This window comes from Mesocricetus auratus, unplaced genomic scaffold (assembly GCF_017639785.1).
Source record: "Mesocricetus auratus isolate SY011 unplaced genomic scaffold, BCM_Maur_2.0 Super-Scaffold_15014, whole genome shotgun sequence".
NCBI lineage: Eukaryota > Metazoa > Chordata > Mammalia > Rodentia > Cricetidae > Mesocricetus > Mesocricetus auratus.
Window position 1 is genome coordinate 2,075,220 of NW_024429186.1, and position 21,667 is coordinate 2,096,886.

General features: G+C 44.5%; 1 protein-coding gene across 1 annotated transcript in view; it reads right to left on the reverse strand.

The window, feature by feature from the left end:
- The window catches only part of Rapgef5 (Rap guanine nucleotide exchange factor 5), a 225,919-nt gene that overhangs the window by 133,722 nt on the left and 70,530 nt on the right, over positions 1 to 21,667 (reverse strand). The window contains 1 exon segment of the mRNA XM_040742315.1: positions 11,273 to 11,321. Within this exon segment, the coding sequence (XP_040598249.1) occupies positions 11,273 to 11,321 (49 nt within the window).

Consider the following 21,667-nt stretch of genomic DNA (forward strand, 5'->3'; position numbering starts at 1 on the left):
TTTCCATGGGGGGCCTCTCTCTGCCTACCTTTCCCAGAATTCTCCTTGTCTCCTAGTCCTGCCTATCTTCCTGCCTCTATTGGCCAAACAGTGTTTTATTCATCAACCAGTAAGAGAAACGTATATACAGAAGAACGTCCCTCATTACTCAATTCTGCTTCACAACAGCTAGTTCTGAAATTGTGTGTGTGTGTGTGTGTGTGCGTATGTGTGTGTGTGTGTGTGTGTGTGTGTGTATGTGCAGTTTTTTAAGACAGGTTTCTCTATGTAGCCTTGGCCATCCTAGAACTCACTATGTAGACCAGGTTGGCCTCAATCTCAGAGATCTGTCTACCTCTGCCTCCTGAGTGCTGGGGTTAAAGACATGCGCCACCATGCCCAGCCTAATTCTGAAATTCTTAATTCATCAAAGTTACAAATCTCTGTTGGCCTGAGTCGAGGTCTCTAAAAGATGAGGGAAACTCTTCAGGCTGCTGAGGGTGACAGTGCAGAGTTGCATCTCTGGTCTCTCACTGTTCTTTCATTCTTCGTTAGGTCACTTAGCAGGGAAACAGCTATTCAAGAGAACATTAGGATACTTTTTTTTGTCTTAAGACCACTTATTCAACAAAATATTACCACTGTGTATCGGAAAGATACAATCAGTTATAAGACGTAACTTCCTGTAGATAAAACTTTTCTACTGGCCCTTCATGTATTAAAATCTACTACAAAATCCATTTGTCACACTGCCTTCTAAACACGAGCTCCGTGTTTATAAAAAGAATTAGATTAAAATACGGTGTTGTATTGAAAGAGGATACTGTCAACAAAGCAAAACAAATCTCCTTTCCCTTGCTCTGTAGTCCTTCCGATAGACTGACTCTTCTACGGCGTCAGACCTCAAGCCCTCACAAAAGCATCCCGCCAGCGTTCACCCGACTTCCCCAATCTTACACATACACGTGAGGGGGTAGGAAAACTGGGCAAGTTTTTCTAAAACTAGTGACCAGCGGTTGCAGCTAATGGTAGGCCAGCAGAGCTCAACCTTCGCACAGACTCCAGGGTGGATTAAAACCGCTCAAGCTGCCAGATGGGCTCGTCAGGTCAACCGCAGGGCAAATAGCAGCAACCAGATTTGCCAAAACCCTTGTGAATCAGAAATGCCTATTTGAACTGGAATACAGGACTCAAAGACAGCGGAAGACATTCTTTATACGTAGGGTTCGGGGACGATCTAAAATATATATATATAAGACTAGAAGAAACAATTTAACCAATGTAAGACATTAGCTTCCTTCTCCTCCTTCTGCTGTTTCTGGCCCATTTAACAATAATGATTTTTTTTTAGAAGCATAAACTTAAAAAAAAGAGTCAAGCCATTTTATAGACTTGTATATTATGATTCAAAGAAATAATAAAACCTGTATACCCGAACCCTCACTGGACTACCCATGATTTGCACAGCTTATACATTCCTGCTTTATTCTTTTCTAGTCCCAGGAATAAGAAGTGTCTAGCTGCAATCTGTTTCCAAATCGCAGCTTTATTCTCATGACGCTGGAGCTTTCTAGCCAAGAGTGGCAGTTTAGCTGATGAGCCAAAGCCCAGGTTGACAAAACTCAAGGTTGCATGTCACCTGCAGCCTATCTAACTGTGGGACTTCCTTCAGGCCTGGCCCTGACTCCCACTCCTGGGATCCAGACATTCAAAGCAGTCAGCCTGCAGTGTGTACACAGTGCTGACTATACAGCCTGCCCACAGTGTGTACACAGTGCTCTGACTACACAGCCAGCCCGTGTGGGTGCACAGTGTTCTGACTACACAGCCAGCCCGTGTGGGTGCACAGTGTTCTGACTACACAGTCAGCCTGCAGTGTGTACACAGTTCTCTGGCTACACAGTCAGCCCGCAGTGTGTACACAGTTCTCTGGCTACACAGCCAGCGTGCAGTTTGTACACAGTGCTCTGACTACACAGCCAGCCTGCAGTGTGTACACAGTTCTCTGGCTACACAGTCAGCCCGCAGTGTGTACACAGTTCTCTGGCTACACAGCCAGCGTGCAGTTTGTACACAGTGCTCTGACTACACAGCCAGCCTGCAGTGTGTACACAGTGTTCTGACTATACAGCCTGCCCGCAGTGTGTACACAGTGTTCTGACTGCACAGCCTGCCTGCAGTGTGTACACAGTGCTCTGACTACACAGCCAGCCCGTGTGGGTGCACAGTGTTCTGACTACACAGCCAGCCCGTGTGGGTGCACAGTGTTCTGACTACACAGTCAGCCTGCAGTGTGTACACAGTGTTCTGACTACACAGCTAGCCCGCAGTGTGTACACAGTGTTCTGACTACACAGCCAGCATGCAGTGTGTACACAGTGTTCTGACTACACAGTCAGCCTGCAGTGTGTATACAGTGCTCTGACTACACAGTCAGCCTGCAGTGTGTACACAGTGCTCTGACTACACAGCCAGCATGCAGTGTGTACACAGTGCTCTGACTACATAGCCAGCCCGTATGGGTGCACAGTGTTCTGACTACACAGTCAGCCTGCAGTGTGTACACAGTGCTCTGACTACACAGCCAGCATGCAGTGTGTACACAGTGCTCTGACTACACAGCCAGCCTGCAGTGTGTACACAGTGCCGACTGCCCAGCCTGCCTGCACTTGGTAAACAGTGCTCTGACTACAAAGCCAGCCCATGTGTGTACACAGTTCTCTGACTACACAGCCAGCCTGCAGTGTGTACACAGTGCTCTGACTTCCCAGCCAGCCTGCAGTGTGTACACAGAGCTCTGACTACACAGTCATCCTGCAGTGTGTACACAGAGCTCTGACTTCCCAGCCTGCCTATGGGCTAAGCAGGCAGACTGACAGATAAACTCTGCCAAAGAGGTTTACTAATTTAACATTTCTGCTTCTTCACAAACAGAAGCCAACCAAACACACACTTACAAGGATCAGAACAGACTGGCCCTGGCCATGGAGTCCCTAGACAATGGAAGAAACCACTTCCTCAAGAAACTAACCAACTCATGTCAGCACTAGAACAAGTGAACCAACCAGGAGAAAGAAGTGGGAGAAAAACCTGTTAATCTTGCAAACCTTAGGAAGCTGATGGTATCTCCACACCCACAACAGAACGCTGTTTGAGGAGAAACCCACTTAAAGGCAAATACTAATAGCCTGTTAGAAAATTACAACAAAATAGTTTGGTGTTTTTGGTTTTGTTTTGTTTTACTAACTACAGCCTTGAATCAATTATGGAACCTTTTATGGATTGGCAGTTACTTTTATTGGTTTGTATGGCGAGATACAAATAAAACCTTTTTTTCCTACTAAGGCTTATTGTAAACAAAACAAAACAAACAAACAAAAAAACCCTTTTGCGGTTGGACATAAATCTAACATGGCCACCTGAGTCCTAATTAGTAGTTCTACTGCAAGACAGGAGCTACTGGGGTAATCCATTATTGCTGTCCAGCCCCAGATTTGCCAGCTTTCATTCTCATGCTGTTTTTCCGCATCAGAAAAATGCCAACTTCTCTCTTCTTTCCTTTACCAATAAAGACTCAATGTAATTCAAAAGACAAACAGACAACAACAACAGAAGAAGCAGCAGCTCACACAGAAAGCACCAGTCCCCAGCAGGAACTCTAACATCACCTCTTAACTCCACAATGATACCTCCCCCCCCCCATCAAATGGGCATCAATTCACTAAAATACTATATTTATGAGTACAGGCACCGGTTCCCAGACATAAAGGGATGACGACGTGTCCACGTGTTTGCTCACCCCCCTCGTGCCTTTACTGTGTGTCTGCACACAGCAGGATGCCTGGTTAGAAGTGGAGAAAGAATGAGTGGATACAACTGGGATTTCCGGCTCTCCGTGCTCCGCCGGTCCTGTTTCTCACCCACTCTTAGTGTCAAGTCAGACAGCAGGATTCTTAGCTGCAACAACATACAACTTGGCGGCTGCTTTTGTTTTTGTTTTTTTAATCCCAGACTGCTTCCCCAATTTGTTGTGGTTGGGGGAGTCTAACAGAATTATCTTCATTTTTTTCCCCCTCCAAAACAATCTTCTTTATTCATATTAGTTTTCTGATCGGAAGGCATCGTATTTAATTAAAGCCAGGGATGGAACAGAAGACGCACTGCTCTAGTCTAGTGGATATTATTCACTTTCATATTGCTGAGCCATGACTAATGGCATAAAGAACTACACGATTGGAACAGTGGAGACAACACAATCATCACTGGTTGTGTTTTGTTTCTTTCTTTTTTTTAAAGACATTTCCAATTCACTTCAGCTCAACACTTGCGGGAGACATAGAATTCTCATTATATAAAAAAAGAAACATGTCAACCAGAGGAGATATACAATATGAAAGGTGATCAACTGATTTTAGATTTCACATGGAGAGTGAACAAGAGAAGAGGCAACAGGATATTAAAAATTGGAGGACTGATACTTAGTGATCTCAAGATTTACTATAGAGCTACAGTAACCAGGACACTATGGAGTAACAGTAATCAGGACAGTATAAAGCTGCTATAATCTATACAGTGTGGAGTTACAGTAATCGGGACAGTATGGAGTAACAGTAACCAGGACAGTATGGAGTTACAGTAACCAGGACAGTATAGAGCTACCGTGATCAAGACAGTATAGAGCTGCTATAATCTATACAGTGTGGAGCTACAGTAACCAGGACAGTATGGAGTTACAGTAACCAGGACAGTATAGAGCTACAGTAATCAAGACAGTATAGAGCTGCTATAATCTATACAGTGTGAAGTTACAGTAATCAGGACAGTGTGGAGCTGTAATAATCAAGACATGGTACCCAATGAAAGAACAGACTCCCAGGTCAATGGAGCAGAATGGAACCCAAAACGAACCCACATCAATATGGGCAAGAATCTTGAACATAGGAGCAAAAGTTAAGGAGGGAAAGACTGCCTTCTTAACAAACAGTGCTAAGACAATGGGATAGTCACCTGAAAAGTGAATCTAGACCTTACTTATCCCCGTTATGAAAAATAACTCAAAATGGGCCAAAACCCTAAAGAGGAAACACAGAATTATAGCACCGCCAACTGGAACACTGAGCAAACCTAAATGGCTTTGGCTTGACAGGCATTTTTAGATAGGCATTGAAGGACGACCCATGAGAGGAATAATTGGCAAGGTGGACTTCGTTAAAAAGATAAAGCACCACTGAACAACTGAAAAAATCAAGTCACCGCAGACTGGGAGAAAATATTGCAAATGGCATACTTGATTGTGACTCTTGATAAATCAGACAAAGAACTCTTCAACAGTGAGGAAAGGAGCCAGTCAATTAGAAAACAGGCAGAGGAGTTGACCAGGCTATCACACTGAAGAAGTCACATAGGTGGCCAGAAGCTCAAGGAAAGATTCTGGCCACTGGCAGGCATTAGAGAATTGCAGAAGGCAACAAAAGAGGAGGAAAAAGCAAAGAAAAGTTAGAGATAACACACACACAGCATTAGAAGGATTGGGATCTAAGCCGGCATCAGGCAAGCTGAAGACCGAGGCACTAGGAACTCTCAGCGTGGAGGCAGGCACTTCAGAAGACCACGCGGCGTTAAACATGATCTGATACAGGACCCAGCGAACACACCTCTTAGTGTTCAACTAGAATGAATGAAAACTTAAACACAAAACCTGCAGAGATGTCCAAGCAACGTCATTTACAATTTCTAAACCTTGAAGGTAACTGAGATACTTTCTAGTTGACAAATGGATAAATTATGCTAATTTGGAGTATTGCTCAGCACCAAAAAAACCAAACAAGTAAACTAACAAACAAACAATAAATCAACCAGGAAAGTACAAAAAACCTGGAAGAATCTGAAATGCATGATATTAGGCAGAGGCAGAGGCAGGCGGATCTCTGTGAGTTCAAAGCCAGCCTGGATTACAGAATGAATTCCAGGACAGGCTACAAAGCTACAAAGCAACCCTGTCTTGAAAAAACAAACAAACAAACAAAAAAAAAACAAAAAGAAAGTTGCCCAATAAAATAGAATTATTTTTCCAACAACTGTTAGAAAAGTTTCAGAGGAACAAAATAAAACAAACAAACAAACAAAAAACTATAGCAGAAGTCTCATACAGTAAACCAAGCCAACCCAGAATGGGACAAATACTTAAATGCAAAACATAAAATTATAAAACCTTTAGGAAATAGGACACACACACACACACACACACACACACACACACACACACACACACACACGTCTTTAGGATTGCCTTGTATTTTTTGTTTCCCTTTCTTCCTCCCCTCCCTCTACTCCTTTTTTTTTTTTGTGGGACGGGTGGGGGTTTTATTTATTATTTAATAACATCACATTGCATGTAATATGTTTTGATCAAAACTACCACTCTCGCTCCCCCTCCTCCCATGGCCCCCATTATTACTTTCCCACCCCAGCTTCCTGAAATCGTTGTAAACCCCCAGAGTCCACCTTAGTGCCACCAGCTTGTATCGGAGCCCCGACAGTCCACCAAGAGGGTCACATCCTTAAAGTAAATCGACACTCTCCCTCTGAGGGAGTTTCTTGAGGCAAGGTTTCACTGTGCGGCCCAGGCTGGCCTCGAGCTGACAATTCTCCAGCCTCAACTTCCTACCAAGTGCTTGGATTACAGACATGCACACCACACGAAGCTGAACAGCCCGAACTTCATAAAAATTAAACACCTTCTCTCTGAGAGGATGAGAAGATGAATAGCGGACTTCAGAAAAAATATTTGTCACCACATAGTAACACAGGACTCATATCCAGGCTATAGGAAGGAAACGTGGAAATTTGAGAGTGGAAAATAGAGCAACCATCTCCGGCATGATCGAGCACCTCACTGTGACACTCGTGGGAAATAAGCACAAGAAAACAAGTCCCGTATCGTGGAGACAAAAATCATAAGGGCTTAAGATGTCACTGTACACCTATCACAATCTCTAAGACAAAGCTAAATATACGGTGATGATATCAAACCCTGGATCACACTGCTACTGAGAATGAAAATGGCCTAGCAATTCTGGAAATATTTGGCTAACCTCTCAAATGAACAAAACCAGGCGTGAAACCACCATGCACTTAGAAATCATATTGTTGGGGATCTATTCCAGAAAAATAAAATGGTAGTTTTGCATTAAAATAAATCACACTCTGCCAGGTGCTGGTGGTGCATGCCTTTAATCCCAGCACTGGGGAGGCAGAGGCAGGTGGATCTCTGTGAGTTTGAGGCCACCCTGGTCTCCAGAGTGAGTTACAGCACAGCCTCCAAAACAATACAGAGAAACCCTGCCTCGAAAAAAAAAATCCACATTCTAATGAACAGCTTTAGCAGCTCCACGACAGCCCCCAACCAGAAACGAACCTGAAGTCATTGAATGGTTGATTTCTTATAATACCGTGGTACACCGTGACTACAGGAATACCGGTGAGCAATAAACAGGAATGAACCAGCGGCGTCCAGCCAGAATAAACGTCCAGAGAAATCAAACCAGTGAAAAATCAATTTCCAAAAGATTACATATTATAATTCCGTCGCTACGGTATTTTTGACATGGCAAACAGAAACGGAGAACAGTCACTGGTACCTGGGGTGGTGGGTGGGGGGACTACAGATGAAAATTCGGGAAGTTATAAATGAGGATCGTGAGGGAGCCTTGTGAAGATGGAGAGGTTATGTGTCAGTGTGATCCTCATTCAGCTTCTACATCACAGCCTTGCTGGGCACGGCCGTTTGAGAGCTTGTGTAAAGAGCTCTTGGTCCTGGGAGAAGGGACAGCAGGTTTTGTTGGTTTTTTTTTTCCCCTTTGGGGATTCAGCCCCAGACAGGCTGCCCACATTCCATGTACCCATGCACATAGCAGTGGCGCCAAGTAGGATAAGTGGTTTAAAGAACAAGTAAAATAAAGTGAGGAGGGGAAATCCAGAAGGAGCTTGGAGGGGGGGGTGGATTTGATAAAAAAATGCAAACATACATGGAGAAATTCTCAAAGAATAAGTAAAGATATTTTTTAAACAGTGCTTGAGATATACGCATCAGTTATTACAAGTGTGTGAGTCTATAATTACCTCAGATTCTATACATTAGTATGTAGTAACACATGCATGTTAGTAGGAGGGTGTCTAGAAATATACACAACGAAAAGATTGGCATCGATGTTGTTGGTGAGAGGGTATGAGATTTTTCAATTTCTTTTTCAAACATGAATGTATAATAAAATCTCTTTCAATGAGCGTTCTCTAATAGCAAGAAAAACAAATAACCTGTTTTTAATTATGAAAAAGAAAAGTAATATACACTACTGTACACATTTCACTGGATATTTTACTTCATAAACCCAAGCTAAGAACCTAGGAACTACTTCTAACTTTCTCTGTCTCTCTCTCCGTCTCTCTCTCTCTCTCGTGTGTGTGTGTGTGTGTGTGTGTGTGTGTGTGTGTAAATGTCATGAACATGTCTGTGTGAGGAGTGTGGATACATAGGTGTACGTGTATAGGCTAGAGGTCAATGTCTGGCGTCCCCTCAATTGCACCCCACCTCATTTATTGAGACAGAGTCTTTTGCTGAACCTGGAGCTCCATGACTCTGCTAAGACAACAGCCCAGTGAGCTCCAGGATCTGTGTGTCTCTGCCTCCTTGAGTTGGGATTCCAGGCACAAGCGACCAGGGCTCAGCTTTCAAGTGGTTGTTGGGGATCTGAACTCAAGTCCATGTTTGCAAGGCAATCATTCTACCAACTAAACCATCTCCTCAGCAGACGGTCTCTATTTTCTTGCTATTAAAAGGAGTAATGTAAGGGCTGCATATGCAGTTCAATTGATAGAGCTTGCCTAGCATACTCGAAGGCCTGGGTTTGGTCATCATTGGCGACACAGTGATTTCCAATGCCAGCTTAGGCTACATGAGACTCTTAACATACTGGAGAAAGGGTAGCCAATGTACGCACACCCTTCTCCCTTAATCCCTGCTGACAGCCTGTGACTAGACCCTCAGCCTGGGGCGACAGAGACCAGGGATTGGAGATAACAGAATAGTCTGAAAAACTGTCCTCCTAGCCAGATGTTATGGCTTCAATGCCCCATTTGGGAGGCAGAGGCAAGTGGATCTCTGTGAGTCTGAGGCCAGCCTGTTCTACATAGAGAGTTGCAGGACAGCCAGGACTGTCTAGTAAGACAGTATCAGGGCAAACAAATAGACATCAACAACAAGACCACTTATGAACTCATGTCCCCATTCTTATGCATGTAAGGGATCACTTCTGGACCTTAAAAGCTGCGAAGTTGTGTTCACATTCTGACCTCCTAAGACGGTGCCGTGTAACACACCTAACTTCGTACAAGTCTTCCCTATGTGCACCCATGAGCTTTGCCTCATGATCCATACGGCTACCTCTTCACTACCTTGCCCGCTCACCTCCAGCCCCTCTTGCATCTCTGCTGTCCCTAGAACACGGCTGGCACACGTCAGCCCTCATGCTCAGCCTCCTGTGTACTTTCTTGTGCTTTCTCTGGCAATGGTCACTCTATGTTCACCTTCTTCCAACCTAACACCGAAACTTTGAAAGGTCACACCCCACATTCAAAGATGCAGCAGCTGCCACAAGTCATTCACATTTCACGTTCGGCTCCTTTACTTCCAAAGGGATCAAGATCAAAGCAATCGCTTTACTTGTGACCCCTCTTAAAACCGTTAAGCGCTGTCCCTTCTCTAGCTTGACTTCCTCCTATGCAACTCTCCACGCTCTGATGCTGCTGCCCGCCCCCCAATGGGCTCTGCTGTCACACCCCCTCATGACACTCTCTGCAGCCTTCTCTCTAACACCTTCATAACATCTGCTCTCTGTGTCTTTAATCAGCAAAGTCACCAAAGCTACACGAGTGCAATAAATGCACACGTACTAAAATGTGTCTTGATTCGAAAAGTAATTGAGGAGTAGTGAAGCCTTAAGAGCATCTAGGAAAAGAAATACATAAACGTTCAGTTTATGCTAACACATTTCTCCTCTGGTTACTCTTCAAGTTTATCTTCATTTTCACTCTGTCATCGTCTTTCTGGCTGGGAAAATCGTCTTCTATTGCAACGTCCCCAACTCATGCCTTTGCTGAGTTCCATTGCCATTCAGCACAGACCTCCACCCTCTCCGTCCTCCAGGTGTGGTGGTTTGAAAGACAATAGCTCCCAAAGGGAGCAGCACTATTGGGGTGTGGCCTTGGTAGAGTAGGTGTGGCCTTGTTGTAGGATGTGTGTCCCTGTGGAGACGGGCTTTAAGGCTTCATGTAGGCTCAAGCCAGGCCCAATGTGACAATTCATTTCCTGTTGCCTTTGGATCAAGATGTAGAACTCTCCAGCACCATGTCTCGGGCCACCATACTCCCAGCTGCAGTGCTCCCTGCCATGATGATAATGAACTAAACCTCTGAAACTGCAAGCTGCCACCTCAATTAAATGCTGTCCCTTATAAGAGCTGCTGTGGTGATCACGGTGTCTCTTCACAGCAACAGAAGTCCTGAGGCACCAAACAAGCATTTCCCCGCTTCACTGAGCCTCCATTTTTCATTGGATTCTAGCAGAAAATGTTTTTGTTCTACAACATGTGTTTGGAAGCCTCTTTTTGCTTTCTGCATATTATTTATTGCAGATGATAGATTAAAACTATGAGGGCACATCTATATAATCAGAGCAGTGAAAAATGTCTGCTATGAAGTAACGCTGAATAAACTATTTTCGGACAAGTTATTTTGAAATTAAAAGAAAAGTGTTGTCTTGTTGCCTTAAGTACACCAAGAAGGAGGCAGATCTCTGTGAGTTCGAGACCAGCCTGGACTACCGAGAGAGTTCCAGGGTACCCAGGGCTATACAGTCAGGCACTGTCTCAAAAGCATTACAGCATTATAACATTTGTGGCTCTGTCACTGTATTACATAATATAAAGTAATTTAATTGCTTTCCCGGTGGACTTTGATGTCTTTCCTGGTTTCAGTGGACCATAAACATTTTTAGTTTTTCCTGGGAATTGGAAATAAGTTAGGGGAAGGGAGCAGAACTTTACTTTAAAGTCCTTCCACGGCACCTCATGCTATTTAGACTGGGATATAAACACTTCGAGGTATGGTAAGGTGCTTCTGCGTTCTATAGCAAGGGTATCCTGAGGGTACCCTCTGTGAACACTGCCGAGTGATGTGCGGAATACGCCCCCCAAAAGGGTTACAATCTCCCTCCAACCTGTGGGAGATCACTCACCAGATTTTCTTGCTTTCAGCGCAATGACGGCCGCTAGCTCTCTCTGCACCTAAGAAAACATTAGGGAAAGAAACCAGGTTAGAACAAGAAAAATGGAGCCACCAAGGCAGCACTTTTGCTTGTAGCTAAGAAGTCCACGTTAGCGGCTGCTGCTGCTGCAGGGAGACTGAGGCTTGCCACCATCAGTTTTCTTTTCTTTCTTTCTTTAGTATTATGAGAAAAACCACGGCAGCATTTAAGATAAAAACTCTGGAAGAAATCACACCAACTTACTCTTTTTTGTTTTTTAGAGAGCGATTTTTATTTAGTAATCATTTGTTTATTTATATTTTTAAAAAAGGCTGTCCGCCAAAAAACGTGCACATTGTGACACACACATACGCCGCGATGAGTTAAAAAAAAAAACAAAAAACGATTGCATGTTAACACCCAGAAACAGTAAGGGTACGAACTGTTAGCAATGATATTCTGAGAAGCATAGTTGAGTACTGAGTATCCCTGAGGAGGCCTGCTTTACATTAGGAATTCTAGAAGCACTAGAATCCTAGACGGGCGGCCCTGGGTTAATAGACCCTAGCTCTGGCAACAATGAACTCCCGCTGTGCACTGAGAGAAGCCACTTTGGATAATCTGCAAGGTAAAAGCAAGCAGCACTGGGCTGTAGGGCATGGTAGAATGGGAATGGACAACACTTTTAAACTCCCAAGGGTCTTTAGCCACCTCTACTTTCCAAAAATTTCAGCACATATACGCTGATGCCCTACCCGGCGTGAATGCTTAAGTCCCGTCCTTTTAACGTTACACAATGAGCATTTGCCAAGTGGAACTGTTTGGACAGAAGGGACTTACTGCGTGATCTACAGCAGCTCCCAATACCCCTGAGGTGAATGAAGAGGTAGGTGATGGAGAGGCAGAGAGGAGAGGCAAAGGGAGCTTCTTTTGTTGTTGTTGATTTCTTTTTGTTGTTGTTTTCTGTTTGCTTGCTTTTGGGGGTTTGTTGTTGTTGTTTTACTATTTTAATCAATATTTAATTTAATATTTTAGTCAATATTCTTACTTGTATTTTTAAGTTTTATTTTCATTATTTCTTTTTTAACTTTTCTTGGTGAGGAGACACTACAAGGGTGAAAGGTGGACACGGAGGGACTGGGAAATGAGGTGTGGGGTTGGGGTTTATGATGTGAAATTCCCAGAGAATCAATAAAAAAAATTATGCTAAGAAAATTCTTAAGGAGAAACATAAAAGACAGAAAGGCTAAGTATACTTATGTCAAGATAATATAAACACAATCTTGACGAAATCGTTGCTTGGTAACAATTTAAAACAAATGCGGTGAGTTCTTTTCTCATCAAGGCACAACCTCGTGTGTGTGCGTGTGCGTGTGCCTGTGCGTGTGCCTGTGCATGTGCCTGTGCGTGTGTGTGTGTGTATGTGCGCACACCGTACACACGCCTGAATATATTAAGGTAATGACACTTCAAAGGGGAAACAAGGGAGTTCAGGGTTAAATTTGCAGATTTGCCATTCAAATTAATTTAATTTATATTCATTTACTGGAAGGCAAGAGTGCTAACGTGTTAGACCCCGGGACTCCACCCTGGACCATTTCCCAGTGGCCCAGCCATGGGCTTCCTGAGGAAGGAAGCTTGCTCAGCGGTTTTTACTGACACACTTTCCCTGTGGGTTGGCACAAATGTCATTCCAAAGCGCACATTCCTGACTTAGCTGTCTCTTCAATGCCTGGGACTCCCATGACAATTGCAGAACCGTGAACGGGCAATCGGTCTCTCTCTCTCTCTCTCCAGCCTTGGAAGTTTGGAGTCTCAACACGTTCGTGAGCAGAAGGTTTGTGGGGAAGGCGTGAGGTGGGGAAGGTACTGAGGACCTAAGGATGGATGAGCGACCACAGGAAAACTTCCATCTATACACTGTGCTTGATCAAATAAATAAAAAAATGCAACAAAATAAAGCTCCAAATCAACGAACATTTTACATTTTGTACATTGCCAGCCCCTTTAGGATTTTTCCTCCTTCACCGTGCCACAAATTTTCTGGCATGGAACACAGACGTGGATTACGGGTACTCAGTTGCACTCTGTCGCGATGCCTGCCTGACCTATGGCCTCCCAGGGAAGGACCTCGCTGCCAGTCAGATACAGGAAAAGTAGCAGAAATTGGATCACCAAACTTGCTCCCAGAGAACCAATCTCAGCTCTACCTTTCTATGCCTAAATGCCTTCCATGGGGGTCTTCAGCCTTTACTCTCTCACTCGGAATAAGGCTCAAAATAAAAAAAAATGGCTCAGAAAATAAAAGCAGTGTATTCTACCTATGCAACGCTGTATAGTTTCCAAAGGTTTGGTGGGCGAGAAATTAATGGGATGAGCGATAAAAAAAAAAAATAAATAGGAAGGGAGGGGCAGGAAGAAAGGATTGCAAACGGACTTGTTAGGCGTCTAGGGCCTTTTCGTCCACATAACGTGTATGAGGTAACTGTACTCACTCCATCCTCTGAATTTCTGCAGTGAGAGGACATGCATCCTACACATGGCAGGGTTAGAGCAGCTTCCACAATCGGGAGCCAGGCGGGGAAAAGTTTTAACTGAACCCCCTCTCTTTTTTTTACAGAGTACAAAAGGGGAAAATGCTGCTTAAGCAAGACACAAATTAGGTCTGGTCCCACTGGCACCTCCCCAGGTCCTGCTTGTTCCTAAACACCTGGCAGTGGTGTCATTAATTCCCTTGAATCGTGTGGCTGCTGTGTACCTTCCGAGCTATATGCCGCACTGAGGCGGGGACCTATTTGTCTTTTGCTGACCGGAAGAGAGTGGGCGGGTACAAAAGCATCTCTTGAGAGACGTAGGGAGAGAAAAAGTCACCCGAGGGAGGAAAAGGAACATTCAAAGGAAAGGTGTCCCCTGCCACAAGCTATGCCAGCAGGAATCTTGTTAGTGTTTTTTTTTTTTTTTTCAGCAGTGGCTTTCTCTGGGTAGAGCTGGGTGTCCTGGAACTCACTCTGTAGACCAGGCTGGTCTGGAACTCTGAGATCCACCTGCCTCTGCCTCCCAGTGCTGGGATTAAAGGTGAGCACCACCCCTCCTCGCTAAGGAATCTTAGGAATATGGTGGGATGACCTGATCACCTTTGCAAATTGTTGTTTATACTCAAAGAATATGAGCAACTGCACACTGCTAACACTACAGGTGTTAATTTTTAAAAAGTGGCTCCAGAGAGGAAGACACCATATGGCAGGTCAAGTGGAGGGTTTTATTATTTTTTATTATTATTATTATTATCATTATTATCATTATTATTTAAAAGGATCCTAAAAAGGGGAAAGGAGAGGAGGGAGACCAGCCTCTGGGGACAGGAACAGTGGAAAAGAGAGAGGAGAAAGAAAGAGGAAAGAGGAGAGAGAGGAGAGAGACAGACAGACAGAGAGAGAGAGAGAGAGAGAGAGAGAGAGAGAGAGAGAGAGAGAGAGAGAGAGAGAGAGAGAGAGAGAAAGGATGGGAGGTGGGCAGGGTCCCTTTAAAAGGGAACATAGTGAATGTGCACAGGTGGTGCTCTTAGTGGCTGCAGCTGAGACATATCCCATCGGGACCCCCAGGGAAGGCCACTACAGATGGCTACATACTAACAACAGGAACTGTTAGCGTTAGAGAAGTAATGTCTCACAGTCCAGCACCAGGAAGGCCTGCAGAGGCCAATGCCCAGAACACAACTTCCCAAGGAAACCAGTAAGGACCACCCAGTTAAGAGTCTCGCAAATGGCAGATGAGTTGTTGATAGGGACCTTTAGAGGGCAATGGGTTGTTGCACTTAGTTTCAGTAACTTGAAGTCTCTTCTCACGTGACTCCTTGCTGTGGCCCAGGGCTGAAACTGCTCTCCTCAACGTCACCTCAGCTTTTCTAAGACTCCACATTTCAATGCTATACTCGTCTCATCTGGCAATCAGTCTTTACTTTTATTTTTCTCTGCCCCAACCTAATTCGTTTGTAAAGGAACATGGCCTTTGCTGTGTCTTACTGATAAAAAACGATGCTATAATGTAATCATATAGTTAGACTCACTTAGCACGTCAGCGGACTGACAGACTCAAGAGCACAGAAAACCAAGAGGATGGCTTAAGCTTAACCTTAATTTAAAACACACTTTATTCAACATACAAGACTACTGTCGTGTCCCAAGCACACACAGTCGAGGTACGAGCGGCTCTCAGGAGTATCTAAATAGAGGCTGACTGGGACCGAGAAGATATAGCCCTCAGTTTCTCCTCTCTGTTGTGTACCCATCAGAAACCAGAGTCTGGAGCATGCTGAAATGTGTTGGTTTTCAAGGTCTATAACCAGCAGGAGTAATGAGAAACAGCATTGATCGTTATCAAGAATCTGATCCAGTCTTCTCTCTAACACTGTTTCTTGCATTTTTCTCCCTGGTCTTTTAATAGTACTTCAGCCATGTATCACAAATGCTTCCAAAGCTGTAGTACATCACGGCTAAGACAGGGGAGCAACAGGAAGCCTTAAATGCAAACAAAAGAGCTGGTCTCCCAGGAGAGGTTAAAATGTTAAAATATGGACCAGCTTTCTGAAGAAGCAACTCTCGAAAGCAACGTGTGGAGCTAGGTAGGTCAGAGAAGGTCATTTTGGGAGGACAGAACAATAATGACGAACGTAGTTACCTAACGAAAGGGCTGTCCCTACAAACTCATTGAAACAGGATCAACAGTGGGCGATTTTGTAAAGGTTTTTAGTAAATCCAGAAGTAGTTACGCATTGACACCATAGTAGAAATGTTTTTAGGACACAGGTGGCTTAAACTTGTGTGTACATCTCTTCTTAATTTCTTAAATTAAAGGTAAGGAAAAAATAGTCCTTTAGATTTTATTATCCAATATCCTAAGTTTTAAATCACTGTAAAAACTTAAGGTAAGGACTGGAGAATGGTTCTGTGGTAAAGGACATGGTGGCAGAGGACCAAGATTCAATTCCCAGCAACTATGTGGCCGCACGACTCAAGTTCTAGGGGATCTGATATTCTGTTCTGGCCTCAACAGGCAATACACACATGTGGTGTCTATCCAAACATGCGGGATGATGGGGAATGCCCTTCTGTGTATGTGTTTCTCTTATTGGTTGATGAATAAAACACTGCTTGACCAACAGAGGCTAATGTCCCTGCTTTCAAGTTATTCTATTCTTTTGTTTGTTTGCTTCATTTTGTTTTGTTTGTTTTTTTGAGACAGGGTTTCTCTGTGTAACAGCCCTGGCTGTCCTGGAACTCGCTCTGTAGACCAGGCTGGCCTGGAACTCACAGAGATCTGCCTGCCTCTGCCTAATGAGTGCTGAGATTAAAGGGGTGTGCACATACCACCCAGTGCACTATTCTATTGTTGAGAGGTACTATTGCCACAGTTATGACACACAGATTATGTCACCATTGCCTGCTAGTGTAGCTAACAATTAGAAGCTAGGAAAGTTGCCTATCTGTCTAGACACTCCTGCTTTGCACTCCGCCAGTTTAGTTAACCAAGAATTAACTTCCCCCAACAATTACTGTCAGCACATCCAAGAGGAGCGTAAGTAAGCTGGGGTGATAAAATAAACATGCTTATGCTTACTCATCTGTTGCAGAGAAATTAGGGGTATTTCAGAATCTCTTATGTAGACTATTAAATACAAACACATACTTCATTATTCTATGACTGATACAACAGCTGGCCACTTGAACATGAATATATGGAGAAATGGCCTGAAAGTACCGAAATAAGCGAGTGGGATTTAAAGACCTATTTAAATCTGATGCACTTACAACTTTCTACCACACGGCTTTTACCTCTCTGCTACTCTGTGTGTCTGAATCATTCCACATCTTGATGGCGTCTCCTGGCATGCCATGTCTGGCTCTGTGTTTGCATGTTTGGAACTCTTTTTTAAGTTTTCTCAGGTCCCATGTGGAAATACGTGTCCCCACACTGGACACCATATATAGTCGGACTTTCTTTTCCACTGCCAGCCCCAAATAATGACACAGAGTCTTTATTAGTCATGAAAGCTTGGATATTAGCTTAGGCTTGTTCCACTAGCTCTTATAACTTAAATTAACGCATATTTTTATCAATCTGCGTTCTACTACATGTCTTTTGACTCTCTCCCATTGTGTGTGTCTGACTCATTCCACTTCTCGATGGCATCTCCTCACATACCTAGATTCATCTGGAGTTTCTCTTTTTCTGGGAAGTCCCACCTATCTCTCCTGCCTGGATGCTGGCCATTCAACTTTTTATTACACCAACCACAGCAGCACATCTTCTCACGGTGTACAGACATCCCACAACACTATCTTGCAGGAACGGGAAGTGGACTGAGTATCACACTGAGGGAAGCTTGAGCGCATACTACGAGGCCTCAGAGCCGGCCTCCACCATGACACACTTCCTCCAACAAGTATATACCTACTCAGACAGAGCCACACCGCCTAATACTGCCACTTCCTTTGATGGACATTGTCTTTCAAACCACTGCATTCCACTCTCTGGTCCCCAAAACTTGTAGCCACATCACAATGCCAAAATTCACTAGTCCAACTTCAAAAGTCCCCACGGTCTATAAGAGTCTCACACTTATTTCAAAGCCCAAATTCCCTTCAGAGACTCATGGCAATCTCTTAAAAAAAAAAAAGTAGAACATATACTTCCAACATACAGTGGCACAGGATATGCATTACTATTCCAAAAAACACAGAGAAGGGAGCATAATGAGGAAGTGCTGGCCAAAAGCAAGACTGAAAACCAGTTGGGCAAACTCTGCATCTACATGTCTGGTGTCAAAATGCTCTTCAGATCTCTCCAAGTCCTCTCAGCTTTGTTGACTACGACACACTTCTCTCTCTTGGACTCGTGTCCACTCCCTGTTAGCGCCTTTCCTCAGCGGGCATCCCACGGCTCTGGCATCTCCAGCATGTTGGGGTCTCCAAGGAGATCCAGGACTTCAACTTCACACCTCCACAAGACGGCCTCTCCAGGCCTCCATTCGGGGGCACTCCTGACACACGCCTGGACACAGCTTTCCTTAGGTGCGGAGACATCCCATGGCCCTTTCCTCCTAACTTTATAATTCCACAACCACATGGCTGAAGCTGCCAAGTTCTGCTGCTTGCTTGGGGTGGAAAATGCCCCCCCCCCCCGTGTCTTCACCAGATTTCTGTTTCCCTTCACTGCCTAAGCTTGGCTGTTGTTGAATTTTGTCTGTAGACCAGACTGGCCTCAAATTCACAGAGATCTGCCAACGCCTGCCTCCTGAGTGCTGGGATTGAAGGCGTGCGCCACCACACCAAGATCTAAGCCTTTTCTGTAACTCCTTTTCACAAGTGAGAAACAGCTGGGAGGGATGTTGCCCTGAGGTCACCCAAGCACCTATGAGACCTCAGAGCCCGCCTCCACAGTGACACACTACCTCCAACAAGGGCATATCTACTCCAGCAAGGCCACGCTTCTTAGTAATGCCGCTCCCTTTGGGGTCCACATGGATCCAGCTGAACAGCATTTCAAATGCTTATATTCCCAGAGTTTGCCTCAAAGATGAAAGTTTTAGATTTCTGCACAACTCTGAAGCTTTCACATATGTATGAAGGGCACACCTGAATTATAGAAATTCGCTTCCCAACTTCAGAGTTATCCGTCACCTTAACTACCCATGGCCTGGAAGGTCTGGCAGTCACGGGGGACTCCTACATTACGGAAGCAGGGGACTGCGGGGCACGTGTTCCATAAGGAAGGCGGAGTAAGGTTCTGTCTCTGCCATAGTAAATCACTGATGTGACCGCTGAAAACGACACCCACATATAATCTCATCTTGCTGCGAATCAGAAGCCCAGGCACGGCTCAACCAGTTTCTCCGCTTAAGGAGTCTCTCGAGCTATCCTCAAGGCTATACTGTATACTATACTGCAGCCTCAAGGGGGAGAATGCCTTCCTAAACTCGGATGCGGGCAGACTCCAATTCCTGCATCTACAGGGCAGAGGCGTCCGCTTCCTTATAGACTAAACCTGAATCCAATTCCTGCATCTATAGAACGGGGCTTGTGTTTCCTTACAGATACACTTGAATCCAATTTCTGCATCTACAGGTGATGGGGAAAGCCCTTCTGTGTATATGTTGGCCAAAAGGGAAGCAAGACAGATAGGACTAGGGGTAGCAGAGGATTCTGGGAAATGTAGTGAAGAGAGCCGAAAGTGATCTGGGGAGAGGATGCATGAAGCTCTGTCCTCGATAAGATAAATCCTTATGAAAATATGTATTAGTAATTATGGGTTAATAAGTCAGAGCTAGCCATTAAGAAACCATAACAAGTGGCCAACAGCTCCATAATTAATATAGTGTCCTGTGTGTTACGTGGGGGCTAAAACGGCCACGGGACCCAGGCGGCTGGCGGGAAGACTACATGTTACATCCTCTGCTTCCTTATGGTCTACTCCTAAGAGCTGCCCCTTCCTCCTGTAAACCTGTTATTGGCCTCTGTACATGGACTCCTGCATTTAAAGGACAGCAACAGCAAACTAAATCCTTCCCAGGCTTCCAGTTTCTCTCCCTTCCTCTTCCAACATTTCTTTCCAGCTTCCACAAGACATGTGTTTTTATAGGCTCCTATAATTAATACTGGTTCTGTGCAGGCAAGTTTGCAGCCTTCATGATACCTACGACATGTCCCTTCAGCCATGTTCAGGTGGTAGGTATCCAGGACATTTCAGACTTGGGGGACCAATTTATCATCACAGAACACAGAGGTACCCACAGTCCCCCTGAATAGATCACCATAGCTTCTCCCTGGGCTTCACAGCTTATAGAGTTCAGGTCTGAAACAAGGTTTTCCTGCTCTACAGTCTTGGCCAGGTCACACTGAATTAATTCTTCACACATTCCTCTCTCTCCACGTCAGACCCAACCTCACGTCAAATTAATCTGTCTATTTGCCTCCGTTTCCACACACTGAAGTGTCTCTCGACCTTATAAACCTTTTCTTTACCCAGAGTGTGGCATTCCACTTCATGCAAGGAATTAACCTTAATAATCGAGACATACCGTTTTGCATTTTTTTTTAGAGACAGGACCTCCCTGTGCACTCAGATTGGCCCTGAAGATAATCTGAAAAGTATTGTATTTTATACTTACGTTAGTTTGAAAGGATAACTTTTCAGTATATGTCTGTTGGGCTGTTTACTTATAGTAATGCACGCTTTATTACCAATGTTGGATGGTACATAACGGTAGAAGTGAGAAAACCACCCCCAAGTTATCGGTGTCTCCACAGCTCATCCTGCTTGTACCCTCACTGAATGGGACATGATACCGATTATCAGGTGAAGTTATAAAAACAAATGCCATGCCTGTTGCCCACGGGCGTTTACGACTGTTTCTGGATTTTAGGAAAGGGTTGACTTCACAGAGTTGTCTGTTAGAAGATCACCTGATCAGTTCCACACTGAGAGGCTTGCGTCCCTACACAAAGCACAGAATATAAAGTAATGAGACAACAAAGAGCACCCTTCTCTGGTACCTGCTGTGTACCAGGACACGGAGACTGCTCCAATAGCCACGGACCTAATTTATCTTCATATGGCTTGAGCTATGGGAGCAGTGCAGGTGAGCTCTTGAAAATGTTCTGTAACGCCTATGAAGATGATTTAGAACAAGCTGGACTCATACAGTGCCTTATCCCTCTTATGCGTTTCTGCCATACCTGTCGGAACACAGTCCACGGGTGAAGCTGTCTGAGTAGACTCCTGAGAGCTTGTGAGAAAACTCCGAGTAAACAAGAAGTAAGTCTTGTAAACCTCTGTGCCTCTCCATTACGTGGATTTGTTCTGGGAACATGCTTCCATTGCCCCTCCCAAAGTGTAGTAAATACGATTGGGTTTGCTTCAGAATTACACGTTGCCGCTCATTCTTGTTATTCAGGAATGTTTTCAAAGCATGGGTTGTTCTCGTGACTGTGTGCAGCCTCAAGTTGTGTGAGCTTTCCTCATTTGATCTTGCTTAACCCTCACAATACCCACAGAATATAAACTGCCTGGTGCTCTGAACAAAGTTGGCTACTGCATGAGACCTTACTTAGGACTACAGCCTTCAATTTTAGGCTCCACTCTCCCTGGCGTAAGCTGCCAACTAGAGCAGTAACAACACCTGCCTACCTGACTTCTCCAGACACTTGTTTGTTGGTTTTTGCTTTTTGAGACAGGGTTTCTCTGTGTAGCCCTGGTGTAACACTGAAGAATAAAAGACCCAGAGACAGATACTGGGGTTCAAGCTGAAGATCTGGGAAGCAAGGCAACCAGTCACTGGCTCCACCTCCAGCTCAGGCTGAAAGGGATGATCCACATACAAGCTCTTCA